At 34.2% G+C, this 26,205-nt stretch overlaps 1 protein-coding gene across 1 annotated transcript in view; it reads left to right on the plus strand.

The window, feature by feature from the left end:
• The window catches only part of CREBBP (CREB binding lysine acetyltransferase), a 148,331-nt gene that overhangs the window by 59,238 nt on the left and 62,888 nt on the right, over nucleotides 1-26,205 (plus strand). The window contains exons 3-5 of the mRNA XM_074196859.1: nucleotides 5,972-6,148; nucleotides 16,983-17,232; nucleotides 21,702-21,815. Of these exons, the coding sequence (XP_074052960.1) occupies nucleotides 5,972-6,148; nucleotides 16,983-17,232; nucleotides 21,702-21,815 (541 nt within the window). The remainder of the gene's footprint in view (nucleotides 1-5,971; nucleotides 6,149-16,982; nucleotides 17,233-21,701; nucleotides 21,816-26,205) is intronic.

A 26,205-nucleotide genomic window follows, 5' to 3' on the forward strand; every position in this document is an offset into this window, starting at 1 on the left:
TCTCATTTTACCCAATTTACTCTCATTTCTAATTCTAGGTAAAAATGGGTATCTCTTTTATTGGGAAAATTACCATTGTCTCTCTATTACAATAAATATTATAGATAAACTTAGGAATGACATCACGAAAGACTTCCCCATGCTTATTTATAAACTTTCTCTTTGTAATTAAGTTATAATTCAAAAGTTCTTTGTTACAAAAAAGTGTTTAATTTCTAAATTTCTTTTAAGTATAAATATAGCATGTTACAGCTAAAATAATAAATCTCTAAAGGGATTATCAAATCACCCCCATCTGACATACTTGCTAGAAAATAGTTGGAATAACCTAATTTAGACTACAGGGAATATTCTTTGTAATAGGCATAAATTGAATTTACTAACATACTATCTGCCTTGCATTTTATTATTTGACCAACAGACTTTATAAAAAGATAATACTAAGGGACTCAAAGTGTCAAGGCAAAAAATAATAATAACACTTTTTTTTAAAAAATACTGTAATGTAGGGCAATATCAGGGCTAGATATCCTACACATGAAAATAACTGTACATGGATTGACCCCAAATAATTTTTGATTCTTAAAATATAAAAACAAAGCAACTAAAAGTTAAAATAATTTTTAATATAGACAGTGGTCAGATTTTTACTTAGCATTTATTTGTGCAAATATTTGGGTTCGTCGTTTTAGAGCTTGAAGAGTTTCTTACCTATTTATGTGTCATGGGCTCCTTTGGCAAAATTGGTGAATCTGAATAATGTTTTTAAATAATTGAATGTATTATGTCTATGTACATGTGTATATTTTTACATAAATGTATTCTTCCCGCTTTTGACCAAGATGAGAGTGAAATTAAACAAGCCACTTCATCCACCCCATCTTCCTTCTTGTTTATATAGACTTATATTTGAAATCCCATTATGTAAGATAATTTTCCTCTCCTTTTCTTTCTGTAGTTTATTCCTCTTTCCCCTCACATTCTGTTCCTAAGGCCATAAAGACCTAAATAGAACTACTCTCAAGATTTCTGTTTAGATTCTGACTCCTATTGATGAAGAGTTTTAAAGAGGATATACTTGTAACATCTCCTTTATATTAAAATGTAAGCAATTTGTCCTTGTTGAATACCTTCAAATTTCATTCATCTTTATGTTTCTCTCTCTTTTTTTGCAAGGCAGTGGGGTTAAGTGGCTTGCCCAAGGCCACACAGCTAGGTAATTAAGTGTCTGGGGTCATATTTGAACTCAGGTACTCCTGACTCCAGGGCTGGTGTTCTATCCACTTCACCACCTAGCTGTCCATATGTTTCTCTTTATTACAGCTTCTGTACTTCAAAGTTTTTGTGTAATTCTGATGTTTTCATCAGGAATGATAGAAATCCTCTAGTCCTTTAAAAGGTCTAAGTCTCTTCCTCTCCCATCCCCCTAAATACACTGTTTGCTGAGTAAGTTATTCTTGGTTATAAACCTATCCTTTGACTTCTGGATTGTTGTATTCTAAGTTTTCAACTTCCTTTATTTAATTTTCCTGAGTTTTCATTTTGGTAGTTTTATTTTCCTTAGGAAATGACTGATTCTATTTTTCTTCTTTATCTTCTAATTCTAAGAGGTATAGATGGTTTTCAATTTCTTGAACTATGTATAAAAGCTGTCTTTTGTTTTAAAATAATAACTTTCAGGTAGTCCAGTGACCTTTAAATATTCTCTCCTTGGTTTTCCTGATCACTTATTTTTGCTATGAGATACCTGATTTTTTTCCCCAGTCTTTTTACTTTTTATTTCTTTTTCTCTTGAGTGTTCTCATTTAATTTATAAAAGCATTCTTAACTCTTTAAAAAACAAAAACCTTCCATTTCTTCCAAGAATTTTGGTTGAATTTTTGCTTAAGCTTGCATTTTTCTTTGAGGCATTGCTTTTTTAATTGTTTTAGAGTCATTCTTTTTAGACTTTTTGTTTGGGTAAAATTCCCAAAATAAAAACTTAGGAAAATTAAATTAAAAAATATAGAACTTCAAGCATCCAGAAATATATGTGATTTAGCAATCACCACTATAAAGGAAGTTGAAAGCTTGTTAGCCTCTATTGCCATAGTAGGGTTTTTTGCTCATATTCTACCCTACTTTCATCCTAACTTTAGATTTTATTTTAGAGCTAGGCTTCTCATACTTATGGGGAAATTGTCTTGTCTCATCTTGCTGCTTTTTTCTTAGGGATGTTGAGTGTTGTGTTATTATAGGATCTTATGTACTTCTCAGCCTGGGGATCTATAAGCTTTCAGTGTACTCAAATGATATGATCTAGGACAGAGTCAGATCACTGTTCTCATTGGTCTGAGCTCTGTAAGTTCCTGACCTTAGTTTGAGTGTGAGCAAAACTGTCTTATTGAAAGTTCCAGCAGACTATTGCTAGATCCTTTTAGTTTCCTCTTTGGTGTGGGCTTCCTGTCCTGCTTATTCCATTGCAGGCTTTTGACTTCTTTGAGCCAGAACCTCTCAGGTGTTGTATGCTTCTGAAATTGTTTCTCATCCAGTACATAATACTAAGGGTAGCATCTAGTACTAGCTCTGAGCAATAGAGATTTCATTGGACACCTGTTCTGTACTCTGTGTGAAGTTAAGGTGCTCTAGTTTGGGTTTAAGATTCTTGTTCTCAGGCTCAGTCTCTGTTAACTACAAAGCCAGACCCTGTCCCCAGTGTCCATGGAGTTATGTCTTTCTCTTAATGCTGAATTGAACTTGGAAGAATCACATGACTTTTTCTGGGATTTCTTGTTATAGATTTGGTTTGATGCATTCTTCCTGTTGTCCAGCCATTTTGCCTCTGTATCTAGGAATACCAGCCTTATTTATGAATTTTGTCTCTGATGCTTAATGATGGTGTTATGACTCTGAATAAGTCATTTTACTTAACTCAGTGAACCAAGCCCCTTTCCAAGTCTATCATTTGTAGATTTACTTTGGTAGAGGAAGTTTACTGTACCGGTAAAATCACAGATTTGGACCAGATCAAAAAAAAACCATAACTACCCAATTTCCTAATCAAATCATAGGATTTAGACTTTGGAACCACAATGTAATCCTTTTTAACATACCCTTCTTTCATGGTGTATCATCAAAATGAAACATATAATCTCTTCTCAGTTCATAAAACATTAAGTTTATTTTATTATTTAGAGTATAAACACTTGGCAAATGGAGATTGTTACAGTATATTGATAGACTGTTGACAATCATTTTTGTTATAATAAAGTAACAATAGTTTTTTTCCTTAATCTTTGTTTCCTTAATCTGTTCCATAAACAACTCTTTTACCAGTACCTTTTTTGAGTCCCCATTTCTTTTAACTCTTATTTCATTTCTTTTCATTATTATCCCCCTTCCTGGTAAGTCTCATTCATATTTCTTTGTTCTTTAGTTTCTGTTGCCAGTCTTTCTTCCCTTCATTGGAAAATTTATTTCTTTTCTCTCTCCACCCCATCCACCCCATTTCCGTGGAATATTATAAAGTGACTTTTGCATAGCAGTAGAAAGGAGCAAGGCACTGTTTGCGGTCCTAGGTGAGAGACTGTTGCCCTCCCAGGGGCAGATTTGAGTCCAAGGGAGGCCTGAAGGAGATTTCTTTCACCACCCACCTTTAACTGAATAAGAAATGGCCTAGGTCTCGCACCTTCAGGGAGAAAATATCTAGGGAAATCTGGGAAAAAGAAATGGAATGTTGAAAACAATTTTTGCATGTTAAAAATAGAGTAACATTTAAGATAAATAAAAAATAAATAGCAAATGTTCAAAAATCTCTTCAATCCATGTTATTCTGATGACACTTTAAAGAAGGAACTTGGACCTAAGTAATATGGTACACTTAAGACCATTAGCTAAAGGAAATGAAAATATGTGTTATGACTTAAGAATGCTATTTTAAAGATTATTACAGTTTATCAGTGCACGATCCTCTTTGTTTTATCATGACCAAAAATTTTATATTGACTGAAAAATATGAATAGTAAATAGCAAGTTAAAATATTCTACCTTTCAGGTTCTCTAGGATTACTGAATTTTCCTCCCAAGATTAGCAATCAGAAAACTAATGGTTTCTATCATTGTTAAATTGAATTTCAAAAAAAAATCCCTAAATAGCAACCAGTGCAAAAGAGATAGGATTATAATATATATATACAAATGATAAACATTGCTGCTGTAATCACAGGTTTTATATTTATTTGAGATCACCTGCATCATCCTGCTGTGGTACCCTGCCTAGTCTTGGCTATTTGGAGCAGAACAACTGGAAATATTTGCTTTGGATTATAATCTATTACTGATTTTAAGCATGTTCAGTTCCCTACCACTAGAAGAACAATCTTATTTACAAATCAGTATTTGGAAAGATTTGTAGTTTGCCCAAATTAAGTGAAGAGTTTCAGGAAAGAACACTTCAATTTTGTGTATCCTTGATTACTTGTTGTTACTCACTTTCTTGGGTACCTGCTTTATATTGAACATTCTTAAATTCCTAATAATTGAATATTAAAATTTATATGAGATATTTTCCTATGGCCAACAGGTGTGAAGGATTATACCTTTAGGTGCTGTCATGCTGAATTATGATAAAGTTTGGTTTAGGAAGAGGGTTGGGTAGGGATTAAAAGAAATGTTATTTTGATGTAGCTATTGTACTTGTTTAGATCTTTGACCAGTTCCAGGAACGAAAGTTCTTTTTTGGACCCTCTTCTTGTTTAAGTCTGTGCTTTCCTGGTAACCTCATCTGTTCCAGTCTAACTCCCAAATATATATATATATATATATATATATATATATATATATATAGTCCCAATTTCTCCTCTCAATCCATCTTCTCTACTGCAGCGCCATACCTTGCACTGCCTATTTATTGGAAATTTCAAATTGACATATCATCTCAAAATGTGTAAAACAACCCCTTTTTTCTTCCAAACCCTACTCCCAGTCCAGACTTCTGACTTCTGTCAGAAGCACCTTCCCCTTTTTCAAGTATGTAATCCTTGTATTGTCATGTACTTACTTTCCTATCCTCCCTCATTCCTCCTACCCAGGAAGCTGCTTAATCTTTCGATTTCTTAGATTACAACATCTATTCAATCTATCCACTTGTACCTACCCCCTTAGTTCAGGCCCTTAACAACTTTTACTCAGATTGATGTTAATACTTGTTAATTTATTTTCCTGCCTCTTGTCTCTCCACTCTACTCTTTTCATCACATTGCTGCCAAAGTGATTTTTCTTAAGCACAGATCTCCCCTGCTCAGACCCACACCAGTGACTACACCAGTTACCTCTAGAATGAAATATAAACTTCTGTTTACCTTTTAAACCCTACACAACCTGATCCCATACTACTTTTCCAGCATCATCAAATATTCCTTCCCCTTTCCTGCTCTTCAATCTAGCTAAACTGGCTCTGGCTTTCTTTCATTTTCTCTTTTATTTATCCCCTGCCTCAACCTTTTCCTTATTCCTGGAATGCACTCCTTCTTTCCTTAACTCTGCCCCTGAGGGCACCTTGCTTCCTTTAAGGTGCAATAGAGGCACAATCGTTTACCTGAATTTTCTGATCCTTCCAATACTAGTACTCTCCTTCCTGAACTACCTGGTATCTATCGACTTTGTGTGTGTGTGTGCATGTATGTGCACATACCTTATTGCCTCTATGTTTGACCTGTATATATGAGTTTGTGTGTGCATATGTGTATGCCCACATCATATACATGTGTGTTGGTGTGAATGAATTAATACTTGCTATCTCCTAGGCTTGCCCCTAGGATTCATTGCATTCTTTATATTTAAATGGAAATTGCCTTAAAGAGTAGTTGCCTCTTGCTTGTTGATGCTATTTACTGTTGAGGTAGAACTTAAGAAGCAAGCGACTATTTTGACCACAAAATTTTTCTTTTGGTTTTAATCAAATAATAACTGACCTCTTCTCTTTTTGTGCTAGATGGGAATGACTGGCAACACAAGTCCATTTGGGCAACCCTTTAGTCAAACTGGAGGGCAACAAATGGGAGCTACTGGAGTGAACCCCCAGTTACCAAGCAAACCAGGCATGGTGAACAGTTTGCCACCCTTTCCTACTGATATCAAAAATACTCCAGTTACCAATGTGCCAAATATGGTGAGTTTTGAAGTTCTTACTTTAATTCTTTGGTTCTTTATTTTTAAATGAGATCATTTTTTTTCTGAATTGTTTGTTATAAGAAAATTGATTTTTATATGTTTAGTCTAATCTTTTTTGCAATAATGAAATTTGAAGAGGGAAAACAGGAGAAGAGTACTAGTCTCAGTCCCTTGGCCAAATGATCCTGGAAACTAAATGAAGTTCTTTGTCATTCTAAAGTGTGAGAGAGGAAACAATGGTGGCCAGACTGCTTTTTCCTGTCTTCCCATTGGTACTTTATTGCTGTGCCAGAAGGTTAATGTTTTAAAGAAATTGTTCTAAACTTCAACATCTTGCTTGATAATCAGAACCCTGAGATGTGATGGACAAAATTTGTAACACTCTTGTTATTGCCGATTGATTTTTGAATAAGAATAGAAAAACTCACTTATCTGGGACAGGTATAAATAATACAAATAGATGCTATCTTAACATGATTATAGATTTGGACTGTTTACCTGACTGTTTATGATTTTGGTTTATATGATTGTGCTTCAAGTTTTCCATCTTTAAGCAGGAATAGTCTTTGTATTGTTCTTTTTAAACTTAATGGGATAGAAACACTATAACAATTTGAAATTTTAATCTTAAAAAATTTAAACCTCTGCATTGGAATAAGCATGGAGTCAATAGTAGTTAGAATTATTAAGATATCTGTATTACATGAGAACTTTCAAAATGCTGAAGATGGATGTAGCCAACTTTTACTTATACCATTTTTTGGATTGTATAAGGAATATATAACTCCAGTCATTTTGTACTTTTGTTATAGCTATCAAATTTCTGCTTAGTTTTGTGTCTAATCTGTATATTCTATAAGTCACATTATCCAGTTTATAGCAGTGGGTTGTTAATCCATGATTTTTTACTTTCATTCAGCCCAAATAGCCAAAAAAGTTCACAAATATTGCCAGTTCTTAGCACTTCTTGCAGCTTCTAATTGATTATTCTGCCTCAAGTCTCTCTCCCTTATATGATCCATTCTCTACATAACTGCTAAAAGTGTCTTTTTACCTTTCTATAGCCTTTTTTATCCTTTCTTCCACCTTCTCCTTTTCTTCCTTCACCTATTCCCTTCTCCCTCCTCCTCTATTGTGCATATTATTTTTCTTCCCTCCCTCCACCCCAAAAATATAAGTCTTTCAAGGAATGGATTATTTCATAATAGACACTTAAAAAAATGCTTGTTGGTTGGTTGATTTCTAGCATAGCATGAGCAGTTGTCCTATGAATCAACTTTAATCATTCATATTAAGTTGTATCCATGGCCCAGAAATAAATAATAGCTTCTCAAATTATCAGGTTCATAATTCAGAACATCTGCTATCACTCTTTGGTTTTCCACCTTCATGGTCTCTTTTATCAACATAAAGTGATGTCCCTGGTAGGCAAAGCTATTTACCATTGTTTTACTTGTAACTTGTTCTTGACTTCAAACTTTCACATAGCCCATGGAATGTATTGCCATTCCCTTGCTTCCATTCTAGGTTATGTTTCTTTTCTCTTAAACATGTGAAAAGATTGATGAAGAAATCTTATGGATAAACTTATCGATGAAATTTTTTTAATTGAAATTTTATTTTTCAAATTTCATGCAATGGTAGTTCTTCAGCATTCATCCATTTGCAAATTTATGAGTTACACATTTTTCTTCCTTCCCTCCACCCTCCCCATGGCAGCGAAGTTTCTGGTAAAAATTATACATATACAATCTTGTTTAACATCACTTAGATGGGGGTATCTGGGTGGTCTGGTGGATTGGGCACTGACCCTGGAGTCAGGAGAACCTGAGTTCAAATTCGGCCTCAGAAACTTAATAATTGTCTCACTATGTGACTCTTGGCCAAGTCACTTACCCCGCCGCCCCCCCCCCCCTTTTTAAGCTTTTCATGTGTCTCTTGCCTCTCCTGTTTGAAGTCCATATTTTCTATTAAACTCTGGTATTTTCATCAGGAAAACTTGGAAGTCTTCTATTTCATTAAATATCCATCTTTTGCCCTGGAAGAGAAAGCTCAGTTTTGCCAGATAATGAATTCTTGGCTGCATTCCAGCCTCCCTTGCTTCTTGGAACATTGTATCCCAGGCCCTTCGATTCATTAATGTTGATGCAGCCAGGTCCTGTGTAATCCTTACTGTAGCTCCTTGGTATCTAAATTGTTTCTTTCTGGCTGTTGGCAGGATTTTCTCTTTTATCTGATAGTTCTGGAATTGGGCCACAATATTCCTTGGCATTTTCATTTTGAGTTCCCTTTGGGGGCAGGGAATCTATGTATTCTTTCAATAACTATTTTGCCTTCTGGTTCTATAATATCATGGCAGTTTTTCATCACTAATATTAATAGACAAGTCACTTAACCCATTTCCTTAAATAAACAATTTCAAAATATCATGTAGATGAATTTTAATTAAGACAAAAGTTAATTCCTACGTTTACTTTAAAAAATGAACAGAATATATAAAGGATATATTATATTGAGCTGGTCTGCATACTACTATACAAAGAACTTGGTAGTTTTAATGGTCAGCTTTTAGATACTTTATTAATATAGGAAGGTGCTGTGAATCCAAAGGAAACTAACTGAGAATGAGGGCACTCAGGTGAGATGTTCATACCTCTAACTACGGTTTTTTATTCTTCAAAGGATGAGACTTGGGGACGTCTGCTAACTCTTCAAGTCTTGAAAGCAATTATTTTGTGGAAATTAGTTAGACTATTTTTGCTTGACTCTAGAAAGCAGAACTAAGAACGGGAGTAGGAGTTGCAGAAAGGTAGATATTAGGTCAATGTACAAAAGAAAAAAAACTTTCTAATAAGTAGGATTGACCGGAATCCAAAAGGATTGCCTTGCAAAGGTACTGAGTTCCCCATCAACTGCAGGTCTTCAAGCAGGGTCTAGGTAACCCTTATCAGCGATTTTTGTTAAAGAGTAGATTTCTGTTTCACTATGGGTTTAAATAGATGGCTTCTTAGTTCCCTGTCAATTCTGTGATTCTGTGATCCTGTTAATCACACTATCAGTAACTTTAATTTGACTTCCTCATGTATCTTAATTTAATTTTTTCCTATTTCTCTTTTTTATACTCTAGGTGGCCTAATTACAGGAATGGTTTCTGTGATTTCCAGTACAGTCTTTATAGTCCCTAGTTGAAATATTGGGTACATAATGTCATTTAATATACATACTAGATATCTATAGATTCACAGTTTGTTCCTTTGTTCCATAGGACAGTGGGGTTCAAGTGACTTGCCCAAGGTCACACAGCTAAGTAATTACAGTTTATTTCTTCTGAAAGCTTTTGGACTTCTGCTTGTGCAGTGATCCATGTTCTAGAAATCTAATGAAATAAGTTTCTTCCAAGCCTGTTACATACACTGATCATTTGGGTAATATTGACCCTTTTAGATACCTCATCAAAGTATAGAATTTCCTTCATAAGGAGTAATTTCATATCTATTGGAATCTCTTGAATAAGATTGTCAATTTTTATTTTATTTTTTTTATAGATTTTTCAAGGCAATGGGGTTAAGTGGCTTGCCCAAGGCCATACAGCTAGGTAATTATTAAGTGTCTGAGGCCAGATTTGAACTCAGGTACTCCTGACTCCAGGGCCAGTGCTCTAACCACTACGCCACCTAGTCGCCCCAACTTTAATTTAGGGAAAAAAACTGATATTTTATTGTCTGATCTTGCTATCTCTTATACTTTGTTTCTTCCTTAAGGATATGATTTCGCTCTCATCACACTCAATTTGGATCAATGTATATCCACCACGCCACCTAGCCACCCCTGATTGTCAGTTTTTAATGTTCCTTACCACAGGTTCTAGATGTAATATTGTCATTCCATTGTATTTGTTTTTCCATATTTTAGAAGTAGCTGGTTTAATAATCCCAATTTTATTTTCTGTTTGGATTGGCAGTTCATAATCCTACCACTAAATATTGATGTGTTTGCTACTCTTTGCACACTCCCTCTATCATTTTTCCCTTCCTTTATTCATCTTTATTGAATTACTAGGTATAAGTAGAAACTTCTTGTTTTAATATATATTTTTCTATTAGCTATTTAAAATATTCATAATTAACAATTCTTTGGAGAACTGTTCATATCCTTTGAAATATATATTGCAGAATGGCTTTTGGTGTATATATTTTTCTCCCGGTGTCTGACCACCATTGATTAATTTTTTTTAATGTTGTATTTTTATTTATTTTGTTTAGCAATTCCCATTTACATTTTAATCTGACTCAAGAGTTTTATGCTGCTGGACAGTGAGTTTGGCATATATACTGATTGATTCTTGAAAATCTGTTTCTATATTGGGACTAAGTAATGTGCTTAAATTTGGGGGGAAGCTACAAATCTTACTTTTTTTTTTTTACCTGAAATATGACCAGTTTCTTTGGAAACTGTAAAATTATTCCATCCATCCATAAATTCTGCTTCAATGATTTGTAGAAAGAAAGTTTTCTTAAAACCTCTTTATTTTGTGGAGATAGATGCAAGTTGGGCTCACAGAAAGCATTTGTTAAGTACCCTCTGTGGTTCAAATACTGTGCTCAATCTTGCTTGTATACATAATAAAACAATATGAGAGGCTTACTTGTGTAAAGGAAGGAGTACTGGACCTAGAACCTGATTCTTAGTTTCCTATCTGATCCTATATGCCCCATTTTGGGGCATTCATTTTCTCTAAATTGAAAGGATTGACCTAGAACACTACGGAGAAGAATTCCTTTTAAATGTTGGAAGTTTCTGTAGGTTATTGCTTAATAATGATTGTACTGTAATATCCATTGATTGAGAAAGTATATTGCCAGAAATATTTTATGAATTCAGAAACACTTGGAATGTCTTTTATTAATCATAATATCATCTATTTACACTTAAAATAGTGATACATTTATAAAGTATAATTCAGTTTACAGAAGGTAAGTTTCTTTTTTGTTGAATCATGCTGCATATTTTGTTATAGCTAAAGACAGTCCCAGTTGAGAAAAGGTGATGTATATACTGATTCTTTGTAACTCCTTTGCAGTAACTCTGGAGATTAACTAGATACTTTCTTAAGTTGTCTTGGCATTCTTTCTTCTGAGGTTTCTGCTAGATTTTCTTGTTCTATTCTCTGGCAAATATCACGGATATATTAAATTGAGAAGTATTAATTAGGCAACTTGATTCTGTATAATCATTGAATAAAGTTACTAACGTATTGTAGATTTTTATACAAATGAGATTATTATTTACATGGACTAATGCTCAAATTGTCATTAAAGATAACATTCATTTACTCTCAACAAACCTTTATGAAGCACCTAGTCTATATTGGTGAGAATACAAAAACCAAAAACTCAATCCCTGCTTCTCAGACCTTTGATGCTATTGAAGGAAAGCAACATGTGAAAAAAATAAGTGAATGAAAATTATAGAATTTAGAGTGTTAGTGCACTTCTGATTAGTTTGGGGAGGCTAGAAAATCAATGAAGAATCTTTTAGGAAGTAGAAATTTAGAAAAGTTAAAAAGGATGGGCAGAAAAAATGGTTGAAGAAATTATGGAATATTGTTGTGCTATATATAGAATGATGCTAAAATATGGATTCAGAGAAACCTGGGAAGACTAATGTGAACTTAGGCTGAAGAAGTTAACAGAACCAGAACAGTTTATTCAGTGACTAAAATAAGCTATGGATGAGGGGCAGCTAGGTGGTACTGCAGTGGATAGAGCACCAGCCCTGGAGTCAGGAGGACCTGAGTTCAACTGTGGCCACAGACACTTAATAATTACCTAGCTGTGTGACTGTGACCTTGGGCAAGTCAATTAGCCCCACTGCCTTGCCAAAAAAAATACTGTGGATGAATGATTTTTTTTGGCAGAGAGATGATAGACTAGAGCAAAGGATTCTTAATATGAGATCCATGAACTTGTAAAAAAAATTGATAATTGTATTACACAGAATGTTTCTTTTGTGATCATATGTATTTAAAAATATTATTTGAAGAAGCATTGGTTTCATCAGGCTACCAAATGAGATCGATGACACAAAGTTTTAAGAATTCCTGAACTTGAGACATACAGTTTTAGTCAGGACCAAAGTATGGCTTCAATTTGTTTAACTATACTTCATTTTTTTTCCTCTGGGGAACAGTTGTAGGGTATTAAATAGGGTAGGGAGAATAAAGCAGAAAAAAAAAGAATAAATACTGTAAAATATAAAATAAGCCACAAAAAAGAGAAAAAAGGTAGAACGGTCAGATGGTATCACAGAAAAGTGAAATTGTTTTGCTTTTATTTTCAATTAATATATGAAAAAATGAAGATTTTGTAAATACTTAGTTTCACATAGTACTTTATGATTTTTTTTTGCCATGTTCATCTTTATTAAATTCATGATGGAAATAAAATTTAAATCTTACTCATTCCTTTTTATTTGACACAAAGGAGGAAGGAGAACACAGTCCTCTAGATAAAAGATCTGCTTTGGACTTAGCCCTAGACAATTGTGTAGCTCATTTTAAAATTTATTTTTATTTTTATTTTTTAAATTAAAGATTTTATTTATTTTGACTTTTACAATTTTTCCCCTAATCTTACCCCCCCCACCAGAAGGCAGTTTGTTTCCATGGTATACATTGATCCAAATTGAATGTGATGAGAGAGAAATCATATCCTTAAGGAAGAAACATAAAGTAGAAGAGATAGCAAGATCAGACAATAAGATATCAGTTTTTTTTCCCCTAAATTGAAGTTGGGGCAACTAGGTGGTGTAGTGGATAGAGCACTGGCCCTGGAGTCAGGAGTACCTGAGTTCAAATCTGGCCTCAGACACTTAATAATTACCTAGCTGTGTAGCCTTGGGCAAGCCACTTAACCCTATTTGCCTTGCAAAAACCTAAAAAAAAAAAAAATTAAAGTTAATAGTCTTGGTCTTTGTTCAAACTCCACAGTTCTTTCTCTGGATACAAATGGTATTCTCCATTGCAAACAACCCCAAATTTTCCCTGATTGTTGCACTGATGGAATGAGCTAGTCCATCAAGGTTGATCATCACCCCCCTGCTGCTGTTAGGGTGTACAGTGTTTTTCTGGTTCTGCTCATCTCACTCAGGATCATGCAAATCCTTCCAGGCTTCCCTAAATTCCATCCCTCCTGGTTTCTTTTTTTTTCTTTTTTCAAGGCCACACAGCTAGGTAATTATTAAGTGTCTGAGGCCAGACTGGAACTCAGGTACTCCTGACTCCAGGGCTGGTGCTGTATCCACTGCCCCACATAGCAGGTGCAGCCACCCCACCCCCCTTTCTAGTAGAACAATAGTGTTCCATGAAGTACACAGACCACAGTTTGCTAAGCCATTTCCCCAATTGAAGGACATTTGCTTGCTTTCCAATTCTTTTCCACCACAAACAGGGCTGCTATGAATATTTTTGTACAAGTGGTTTTTACCCTTTTTCATCATCTCTTTAGGGTATAGACCCAGTAGTGGTATTGCTGGATCAAAGGGTATGCACATTTTTGTTGTCCTTTGGGTGAAGTTCCAAATTTCTCTCCAATAAGGTTGGATAAGTTCACAGCTCCACCAACAATGTATTAGTGTCCCAGATTTTCCGAATCCTTTCCAACAGTGATCATTATCCTTTCTGATCATATTGGCCAGTCTAAGAGGTGTGAGGTGGTACCTCAGAGAAACTTTAATTTGCATTTCTCTGATAAGTAATGATTTAGAGCAATTTTTCATGTGACTATGGATTGCTTTGATCTCATCTGTAAATTGCCTTTGCACATATCCTTTGACCATTTGTCTATTGGGGAATGGTTGTTTTTCTTTTTTAAATTTGACTCAGTTCTCTGTATATTTTAGAAGTGAGTCCTTTGTCAGAAACATTAGTTGTAAACATTGTTTCCCAGTTTACTACATTTCTTTTGACTTTGGCTGCAGTGGTTTTGCCTGTGCAAAAGCTTTTTAATTTAATGTAATCAAAATTATCTAGTTTGTTTTTAGTTATGTTCTCCATCTCTTTCTTAGTCATAAACTGCTTCCCTTTCCATAGATCTGACAGGTAAACTAATCCTTGATCTTCAAGTTTGCTTATAGTATTGTTTTTTAAACATTCTTCATAGTGTTACCATGATCACAGTAGATAAGAGTAGTAAAGGTAGTCAATTTTTTGTTGTTTCTGATCATAGTATTCTAGGCCCTTCTATCCTCCACTATCTTTCAGAATCTCTTTCTATAATATCTATCCATTTCATCCTCTGCAGTCACCTTTTTCTTTTGCCTTTAATTTTTCTCATATTAGGGACTTTTCCAATGAGTTCTATTTTTCTCGATATATGGCCAAAATATTTAAGCTTATTATTTGCCCGGAAGTGATGGGAGCAGTTGTCTTGTTGTTTCTGAGGTGTTTTTTGTTGTTGTTTGGGTTTTTTTCTTTAAAAAATATTAAGCTTCTAGCCAGGTTTTATGCTTTCCTCTTTCACCCTCATCAAGAGATTTTTTTTTTAATTCCACTTCATTTCAACCATCAAATTGGTATCATCTTATTGAAGGTTCCTGATATTTTTCTTGGCAAATTTAATTCCAGTTTAAAATTCATCTAAGTTTGCATTTTTAATTTTACTCTGCGTGTGAGTTAAATAAATAAGATCTTGTCTGTATTCCTTTTCTAATCTTAAACCAATCCATTGTTCCATATATGATTCTAACTGTTGCTTCTTGACCCATGTATGGGTTCCTTAAGAGATATTTCTTTTAGGACTTGAGCTCATTTTCTTGTGTTCTACACAGTTAAAAGCTTTAGAGTGGTCAATGGAGCAAAAGTAGATGGGTTGTGTTTTTTTGGTTTCTGGAATTGCCTTGCTTTCTCCACATTCCAGCAAATGTTGGCAGTTTGAATTCTAGTTCCTCTGCCTCTTTGAAAATTCTGGGAATTGTTGACTGACATTGCTAGATTCTTTTTTTCCCCCTTTCATTTATAAAATTTTTTATTACATTTACATTAGACTTAACACATATATCCTTAACAGTTATTCTTGAATTGTTCATGATAATTTCATAAGACGTTAAACAAAGATTATAGTTTGTACAGTGACTTTATATCTTTATATACATTATAAGACATTAAATAAATGTCTTCTACACACTTGCTAGTTACTATGTGAAATGAGTGCAGTTGGTTTGATAATTTGAACTTTATATGGCATGACTCTTTAGGATTGGAACAGAAACTGATCTTTCCAATCTAGTGACCATTATTGAGTTATCCAAATATACTGGGTTGTTAAATGCAACCCTGTAACTGCATCATCTTTTAGAATTTTAAGTAGCTCTGCTGGAATTTCATCACCTCTTCTAGCCTTATTGTTAGTAGTGCATCCCAGTGTTCAGGACTTCATTCTCTTGGATATTTGACTATATCAGTGACCACCATTGAGGTTATCTGTGATGTTAACACCTTTCTTTTCAGTTCTTTTGTTCAATCTCTTCCTAATCTCATCTGTTTCTGTCAGTTCATTCTATTTTTGTCTTTTATAATGCCTGTTTTTGCACAAAACTCCCTTTGATGTCTCTAATTTATATGAAGAGATTGTCTTTTCCATCCTGTTTTTACCAGATTCAAAGGCAACCTATTTGTTGTTTGGGCAGCTCTTTTTTGTTTTGCTACAACTTCAACTCATAGAGTTTGGCTTGTTTTAAGCCACATGAGGACAGCAAGATGAATAGAGCACCAACCCTGGAGTCAGGAGGAACTGAGTTCAAATCTGGATTCATACACTTAATAATTACCTAGCTATGTGACCTTGGGCAAGTCACTTAACCCCATTGCCTTGCAAAAACCAAAAAATAAGCCTTACATTAAGATTACTGAGATCTCTCTGCTTTTCTTTTCTCCAAAGTAAACCAGTCCCAACTTCCTTTAAATACATGATCTGTAGAATCTTTACCTTCCCGTTTTGCTCCTTTCTTCTATGTAGGAACTCGCTTTGCTTGCATATTTAGCACTCTTGAGCCAGAAAATGGAAGGTGGTGGTAGCTCATGGCCCATACAGCCAGTTTTTGTTAGCGATTTTGAGAAATGATATATTGGCATGTCTCATTTCTATTATGATTGTTTTTAAAACCTTAAGCAAAAATTTATTTTAATTCTCATTAATTTTTAATGAGTTTCAGCTTGCCTAAACTTACACTCAAAAGTTTTCACTAAATGGTCACTCAGATTCCTACCCATCTGTAAATTTGAAACTTTGAGGTAGGTCTTTAGGAAGTAAAAGGTGCCTTGTGGTTCAAGACAGTAAAGTACCACTTAAAATATTAGAAATTCCTTTGATGGAAATTTAAATTCCTTTCATCTTAATCACTGAGTAGCATTTTCAGATTATATTAATTGGTGGTACTTTGATAAAACTTGAAAAGAGCATTGGATTATCTCATTTAAACCTTTTTCAAACAACACATTTGTAATATGATAGATAATTGTTTAAAATGTCTCCATTTTATTTTAGCAATTTTTAAAATTATATATTGTCATGATTAAGTAAAGAGTTTTCATTTTTACATTATTTTGTGGGGGGGGGGGTTTATAGTGAAAGAGACATACCCATTCAGCCTAAACAATTCCTCCTTTTTATACCTTTTGGCATAATGAATATGACAAGTAGTCCAGTGTTTTAAAACTACCTATACAGATAGACTATATATAATATAATTACTTTGACCTTAATTCTTAATGATTATACCTTTTTTATTCATGAATTTTAACATCAACTCATTAATTCTTTTTTTCCTTATTTCAGTCTCAGATGCAAACACAGGTACAGCCAGTAGGAATTGTACAAACACAAGCAATGGCAACTGGACCTACTGCAGATCCTGAGAAACGCAAACTGATACAGCAGCAGCTGGTACTCCTGCTTCATGCTCATAAATGTCAGCGACGAGAACAAGCAAATGGAGAGGTTCGGGCCTGTTCTCTCCCACACTGTCGAACCATGAAAAATGTTTTAAATCATATGACCCATTGTCAGGCTGGGAAAGCTTGTCAAGGTAAGTGTATTTATCTAAAATCACACTTTCAGTATGATTGCCATTAAATTTTTTCCATGTTAATTGTTCCATATTTAGCCAGATGTTTTTACATTTTTGTATTCATCATTAAGTAGTAAGTGCCTTTATAATAATTAATGGATAGGAGAATGAGATGTAAACTCAGCTGCCTTCATGTATCCTCTCCTAGATGAGCCCTCTTCTCCACTTCAGACAACAACCAGACTTCCTAGTAAGCAAATTTTTGCTGAGTCTTAGATAAAAGTCTTGGTTTAGTCTTTCTTTCACCTGAGTCTTAGATAAAAGACTTGGTTTAGTCTTTCTTTCTCAGTTTTCTTCCTTTGTTAAAAGAACTTTGTTTATTTTCCTTCAATTTTCCTTTCCTCATCATAACAACTCACATTTATATTCAGTCTGTTATTTACCAGGTTCTGTGCTAAGTAAGCATTTCAGAAATATCATCTCATTTGATCCTCACAACAACTCCAGAAGATAAGTGCTATTGTTATCCCCATTTTATGAACCAGGGAACTGAGGCAAGTATGTTAAATGACTTGCTCGGGGTTCACAAAGATAGGAAGTCTCCAAGGTTTAATTTAAATTCGAGTCTTCCTACATTCAACTTCAGTGCTCAATCTTCTGTGCCCAGGTAGTTGCATTTGACTTTTTAAAAGTTCAGTCAGTTTTAAAGGGAGTAGCTAGTGTCATACTATAGATAGAGAGATAGAGAGATGGATGGATGTTTGCCTTTCCTATCATTTTCCTGGTTGATTTAAGGAAAATCTGTTCTTTTCCCACTGCCCATAGTTAGGAATTTACCTATATTATGTTTTATCTACCTCATCCTATATTTTCTTAAATACCATCACTCAAGATCAGTTGTTTTTTTTTTAGTGTTTTATTCAATAGTAGTGTGCTTGAATTTTTTGATAATGTTCTTCATTGATAATTCTCAGTATCTCAGTTATTTAACAGGTAAAATAGAGTTTTACTGGCCTGAACCTATGTGCCATTTATAGTGTTTTCATGGAAAATTAAGTGCTGAGATTCAGACAAAACTCTCGGGAACATATTGTTTTTATTTTTCTCAAGTAGAAGTTACTTGCTATTATATCTGCATGGAAATTTAAGATTTGTGATCTTATTGGTTTGAGTATTCACTTAATCATTTAACTAGGTGGCCTAAAGAATAGAAAGAACACTGGACTTGGAATCAGGGAGACTTATCTTCCTGAATTCAAATCTGGATCCAGGCACTGACTAGCTGTGTCAATCTGAGCTAGTCATTTAACCTATTTGCTTTAGTTCCTTCTCTGTGAAAATGGCATATCATCCCAATAGCTTTGCTTATAAAACCCCAAATTGGATCATTAAGAGTCACACGTGACTGAAATAATTCAGCAGTAATATCTAAGTGTCCATATATTATTCCTCATTTATGGTGTAGAAAAATAGTGGACTGATCTTGTGTGTTCTTTATTTTTTATACCATATGTAATCATGATAACATGTAATCTCCTTATCCCTATCATATTTTTTCCATCAATTTTTTAATCCCTGTTTTGATCAACTACAATTTTGATTATTGATGATGTGGATGATAATCCGTGATTTTCATCCTATTTTTTAAAAAGTTGGTGTCCTTGGGGGCAGCTAGGTGGCACAATGGATAGAGCACCGGCCCTGGAGTCAGGAATACCTGAGTTCAAATCCGGTCTCAGACACTTAAAAATTACCTAGCTGTGTGGCCTTGGGCCTTGCTCTTTTTTTAGGTTTTTACAAGGCAATGGGGTTAAGTGGCTTGCCCAAGGAAATAGGTTTTTTTCCCCTAGTTTTTTGCTTCCACAAAGGGAGGTGCTTGTAAGCATTTTAGAATACATAGGTTCTTTTACTTTTATTTATTAGGGAATGACTTATATTCTTATAGATTTGACAAAGTTCTTTATATATTTTAGATATGAGTTCTTTGATAAATTGTTTATAAAAAAATTTTCCCTCAATTTTCTGCTTTCTCCTTTTGAATTTACCTATATTTCTTTGATTTATATAAGACCTTTTTTAACCTAGTGTAATCAAAATGAACCATTTTCCTCCCTAATTTTGCTTTCTCTCTCTCTTGTTTATAAATTGTTTGCCTATTCATAAGTTTAATAAGTAATATGTTCCATGTTCTTCTGATTTTCTTAATATTTCTATTTCTAGATCATTTCTATTTTGATCTTTTCTTTGGTATATGGTGTAAGATACTTGCCTGTCCCCAGTTTCTGCCATACTGCTATCAAATTTTTTCAGTTATTTTTACCAAATAATGAATTCTTATACAAAATTCTTATATCTTTATATTTGTCAAATATAAGGTTGTTTATTTGCTGCTGTAAGTTATATACTTTTTTTTTATTAATCTAATAATTGACTTTTCCTATCTTTTCAGTCTTCTTATGTAGTACTCCTTGCATTATACAGTTTTGTCATAGTAGCCTGCTCCTTTAGTTTCGCCTTTGCGCAATCTCCCTTGCCTGGAATGCTTTCACAGTTCAACTCTGGCTTTCTTCAAGACTCAGCCAAAATACAACATTTTGAGGTCTTTCCTTTTTCCCTCATGTTCCCGAGTCCTTGCTCTCTAAAGCTGATATCCTCTAACTAATATTTATAATAATTCTAACCATATGCATTTTTAGGTGTCTATTTGTAGTCATGTTTTCTGTTCCTTTTGAAGTTAAGCTCCTTGTGAACAAGGACTGTGGGGGGGGGGGGTGTTGTGCCAAGGCAGTTAGGTTAAGTGACTTGTAAGGTCACACAGCTAGGTAATTACTATGTGTGTGAGACTGAATTTGAACTCAGGTCCTCCTGACTCCAGCCAGGGCTGTATCCTCTGCGCCGCCTAGTTGCCCCTACTATTTTTTATACTATTTTATTGTGTTTTACACAATAGCAGAACTTAATAAATACTTGTTAATTAGTTGTTTTCTCTTTAATTGTTCTTTACCATTTGGGGAAATGATGTTTGTAATATTCCTTCACTGTCTCCTTAAAATTTTGCTAAGCAAAAACTCTGTTTAACCTTGGCTACCATGTCTTTCCTCATATTTTTGTTGGTCTAAGGAGTTTCTTGCCTCTTTTTAGCCTCTTTTGCATTGGTTATATTTCTCTAAGAAATGATTATAGCACCACCTTTACATTGGCCCATTTTCAGTTTTTCCAAGTTGGCAACTTGTAAAAATAGGTAAAGCTGGAATCAATGCAGTATCATCTGATTTGGTATTGATATTAATATTTACAATAATGAATCAAATTTGTTTGTACAAAGCTGATTCTGATAGGATGCCCAGTAATCTTTTTCTTGCCTATTACATTAGTGAGTTTAATATTTATAGTCATTCTTAAATCTTCCATCATCTTCCAACTCTAATTTTTTTTTTTTAGGTTTTTGTAAGGCAAATGGGGTTAAGTGGCTTACCCAAGGCCACACAGCTAGGTAATTATAAAGTGTCTGAGACTGGATTTGAACCCAGGTACTCCTGACTCCAGGGCCAGTGCTTTATCCACTACATCACCTAGCCACCCCCTCCCAACTCTATTCTTAAAATATTTAAGATTGATAGATTCAGCTTTTCTGAGCCATATACAAATATTCTTTCATTTTTTTGTTCCTGAGCCATATTTTACAATATTTTTTTTCTTCCCCTGGACTTAACCTTTGCTTTGAAATTATTGAGTATCAGACCATAACTAACATTATTCAGAGGGGCTTTTCATAGTATCCTTAGAACTTTTCTACCTTTTCATCTGCTACAATATTATATTGGGTTAAAAACTGCAAATATCTTCATAATGGTCTGCCTCTGTTGTGAGCTCTTTGGATGTATAGTGAAACTAGTACCATTAACTTGCCTCCATGAAGAGAAACTTTCAGCTGACCTTTTACCCAGTGTCTTATGGTTTAATTCACAGACATCTGAAGTTAGTTTTTTTTATTTTTCTTTTTTTAATGCTTAAATTACAAATAAGGACTTTGTCATAGGTGTAGCAAATGCTAAAAGAATTCATAATACAAAGCAATAAATTTGTATTCCAAGAAAAACCAATATTATAAATACTGCACACTGTGTTCAGAAGTGTCCAGAATCTAATATTATGGACTTGGTGATTACAATGTGTGTGTGTCTACTGTCTTAAGGACCAACTTAACTACTTCATATATTGCTTATCACCAAAAGACTGTCCACTAATTGGTATATAAATAAATATTGTCTATGGCAATCCATAAAACAAAAGTACAAAATGTCCTTTGGTACCATGTCAACCCTCTTTTGCTTTAGCATTGATAGTGACAGAGTTTAGTGGCAAAAAGGACAAAAGGTACTACAAATCAATGAATATTAACTTTTGATAGTTCTAATGAAAATTCTTCATCTAGAATTAAAAATTTGGGTTGCAGAGTAACATTTTGTTGTTTTTTTTGGTCACAGTTGCCCATTGTGCATCTTCTCGACAAATCATCTCCCATTGGAAGAATTGTACCCGGCATGACTGTCCTGTGTGCCTCCCTTTGAAAAATGCCAGTGATAAGCGAAATCAACAACGTAAGTGATCATTTTGGAAGATGAATGTAAAACTTAGAGAAGTTAAACCAGTTTTTCATGAGAGAAAAAAATTGATATAAAGGAAGAGTATAGTTATATTGCTGATCACAAAGTGTAATGAAGATGCAGGATCAAGAACTATTAATATTATTATTGTTGTTGAACAGATTTAGCTGTATGGTATACTAATATGTAGCAGATTTTTCTAAAATGACATTGAATTTTATATTTGGGATTGAGCTAGAGTAATACGGGAAAGTCAGTTACTTTTGGGAAGACAAATCAGCTTCAGATTTCATATATAATTAAGAATTTGAATAGCCAATTTGAATTAAAATAACATCTCATGGAGGGGATTATAATTTGGAATGGGACAAGTCTTCATCTTTATTTGTTATTTATGTCGAGTAGGATAATACTTTACATGAAAAATAATATTTATTTTTTGATACATCTTAGTCAGATATACAAGTGTTTCTAAAGCAGTTTTAATAATGCATTTAGAATGAGGTTATTCTTTTGTTGTCATGACATGATTAGAGCTAGACCATAGATTTATATGGCACTAAAATGATCTCAGTGGCCATCTCAAGATGACCAAAATACTACCTCATCTGTGCTCTGGTCAAGTTTTTACCCCTTAGACCTGCTCTTATGTAGTGTGTAGTCTAAGTTTGTAGTCTGACTGAATGGTATTGGGAGGAGGGCAATAAAGTATTTAATTGCCCCACACTTTACCCTTTTTCCTGTGTTTTTAAAAGAGTTTCTGTCCTTTTCTCAGATTCATTTGGGTACCTCCATTTTAAGTAATGAGATGTATGTGAATTTAATCTAGTTCTACCTTTTAATTTAACTTCTTAATCCCAATAAATGTTTCACAAGAGCAAACCAGCTTCTTTTATTTGTTCAGAGCTGATGTTTTATTTGAATTGATATCACCTCTTACACTACCTGATCATCTTTCTGAAGGTCTTCACATTTTCTTTGAGTAGAGTATATCTTCCAATTCCTTAATGTGACAGTAAAGATCTTTGTTCTTGTAAAGTATTATGGATTATTTGTGCTAATAGATAACAGTGTTTCCTTGTACGGTGTGTTTTTTGGTTTGCTTTTTCTAAGAAATGCTATAAATTACAGTTTACTGCAGATGTTAATAGGTTATTACTAAAAAGTTCATAGATTACTACATAAAATTCACAGGTGACTACAGAAAAGTTCACAGGTTAAAGTTTATCAGAGAATCAGCAAGATAGTGAGTTTCAATAGAAGTACGAAGAGAGTAGCAGAGTTTGGGGAAATCATGCTCCCCAGAATGGGCCAGCTTCACAGCAAGACAAGATAAGTAGTAGAGAACAGCAAAGGGGATGGAATTTCACTCTCCCGCAGAACAGTCTACCCTCCATAGGCAGAATAGCCTTGTGCAGAATTTTGTTATCACTCCCTGGATTTTAACAAATTTAATTAATTAAAATTTCAGTGTATATCTATTTCAGAAGCATTTGAACTGTGTAAATGGCGTATATCTGCTTTCTGAACTTTTCTAGTAGAAGAATGCATGATGTTTAACAACTTCATTGTATAGGATCCACCGACTCTGGATATAAACTTTTTTGAGCATTAACTTAATATTGATAGTAAACAGTGCTTGACATATGACAAATGGCACTTTTAGTTCATATAGACATTTTACTCTCAACTTTAGATTTGGGGGTGTGGTTTTCTGGGCAATTTTTATCTTTCTGAATATGCATTGCCACAATCATCACAAAGTTCTGTGATTTTTTTTCCCCCTGACAGTCTTATGTGGTTTTTATAAAAAAAAAATTCATGTGGTTTAAGAAAACAACCAACATGCTAGTAACTATGACTGTTGTGAAAATTGTTTCAGTGTAGTTGCTCTCAAGTGGTGAACCACAGCTTTTCTACTAGTCATAATATAGGATGCTACAAGGGTGATTTGAAGTCACTGAAAAAGATAGGGATTATCATTCATACTAGACACTTTGATTCATAAGAGAAATTAATGAACTTTAAAATACATTTCCCATTTGAAAGTAAGTTTCATATTTGAGCAAGATGTTTTTGGTTTCAATAAATATATTTCTATTGGGTTTATGGAGTTGAATTGTATTTATGAAGTGAATAACAAAGTTTAGTTTGAAATAACAATGTGAGCCACTTTCTGTGTTTTAGTCAGTTTTGCTTTATCTGTCTAAAAAAAAATTGCAGTTAAATAAAAATACTTTTCCTACCTTCAAAAATATCAACAAATAATTAATTTCCCTTCATTGTATTATCATTGACAATTACTATTTATTGAGTATAATACAGAATATAATATAGTAGAATAATATATGTTCGTTTCAGTGGGGAAACAGTCTCTGGGGAGCTGGAATAAACATGCATCTATTTTTATAATACAAGGTAGCATATGCTTAGATAATTATTGTACATAGATATTATCGGGGGGGAATTTTAGTGAGATGAGGCAAAAGCTTCAGGAAGAATGTAGAACTTAATATCATGTTTAAAATGACAGCCAGGGGTGGCTAGGTGGCGCAGTGAATAGAGCACAGGCCTTGGAGTCAGGAGTACCTGGGTTCAAATCCGACCTCAGACATTTAATAATTACCTAGCTGTGTGGCCTTAGGCAAGCCACTTAACCTCATTGCCTTGGAAAAAAATCTAAAAAAAAAAAATAACAGCCAGTTTGCGTAGTGGATTGAATGCCTGGAGTCTTGACGTGACAGCCTGTCATTTTCTGAATTGTGGTAAGAAGTTTTATTTTTGGTATTGCCTCAATGTATCAAGGGCTAGTGTAATATCTTAAAACACAGCAGTCAGATGCTTGCAAAAGCAACTCTGGAAAGTAATATTGCTTAGTAGTTTTTTTCTAAAAGTTCAAGAGCCCTTCAGCATACTGGGTCACTTCTGGAATTGTTCTTCAGAGACTCAGGTCAGTCTTGACACATTGGTGTTCTGGATTTAATTAGAACCCATGGAAAATGTCCTAAAGAAATTCTTGATGGAGTTCCTAGCACTCACCTCCACTCCTTAACTAGTCCAGTCTACCAGTTTAGAATTAGATAGGTTACGGGGCGGCTAGGTGGCATAGTCGTTAAAGCACCAGCCTTGGAGTCAGGAATACCTGGCTTCAAATCTGGTCTCAGACACTTAATTACCTAGCTGTGTGGCCTTGGGCAAACCACTTAATCCCCAATTGCCTTGCAAAAAAAAAATCTAAAAAAAAAAGAATTAGATAGGTTAGTGAACATGTTTCTAAACTTGGATTGTATTTGTATAGCATTCCAAACTTATCCATGCTCCCAAAGAAGCAATTCTGTATGAGGATTGAACCTTAGTTTGGATTTCCTTAAGAGTGGTTGATGGTTCATAGATTCTATTTAGTATACTCTTATTAAGGTCATTTGCTTTTCTGGTTGTGGCAGGTGAACTTCCATGTTGTGATTGCAGTTTGGCAGTTTACAAAACTGAAATGCTCATCAAAGCTCTCCAAGATTCCTTCATAGTAACTGTTTTTTGGTTTGTTTCTTCAAGGAAACTTGGACACCTTGAAGCAAGAGCTTTGATATTTACTCCCTGTTGTTGATCTTAAGAATGGATTACTGTAGGGGCGGCTAGGTGGCATAGTGGATAAAGCACTGGCCCTGGAGTCAGGAGTACCTGGGTTCAAATCCGGTCTCAGACACTTAATAATTACCTAGCTGTGTGGCCTTGAGCAAGCCACTTAACCACATTTGCCTTGCAAAAACCTAAAAAAAAAAAAAAAGAATGGATAACTGTGTGACCTTGGGCAAGTCACTTAATCCCATTGCCTTGGAAACACAAAGCAGACAGAAAAAAAAATTTTAAATAGAGCAAATTCTTCTTTCCCAATGGTTAAGGATTGTAGTGTTCTGGTTGATTAAATGTTATGGTTTAAAGAATAGTGTGATATTAATTATCTTTCCCAGTAATTTCTAGCCTATCTGTAAACAATCTGAAGCAAACCTTTTAGTTGAAAACAAAAGTCCCTCAAGTATTCTACACAAAGCAGTGGCAGCTTGGGCTCTTGAAGAGGGCTCCAGCCATTATTAAATTTATTTACAGTTATCTCCACTGAGATCCTGTCAATCTTGAGTTTTATGCAGTATATAAATAACTATTTGGAGCATTTAAAAAGCTTCACTATCTGGTCCATTCCCTCTTTTGCAATCTTTTTACACAAACTTCAAGTCTAGGTTCTTTTCAGGTCAGCTAAACTACTCATCTTACTCCTTTAGCACAGAATTTCTTTTCTCGTTTCCTCACCTTTGTACTTGCTTTTTCTATGTTTGTATTATAGTTTCTCTTCACCTCAATTTCTTGGAATCCTTTCAGTCTTTGTCAA

The sequence above is a fragment of the Macrotis lagotis genome, chromosome 8 (assembly GCF_037893015.1).
Source record: "Macrotis lagotis isolate mMagLag1 chromosome 8, bilby.v1.9.chrom.fasta, whole genome shotgun sequence".
Classification (NCBI taxonomy): Eukaryota; Metazoa; Chordata; class Mammalia; order Peramelemorphia; family Peramelidae; genus Macrotis; species Macrotis lagotis.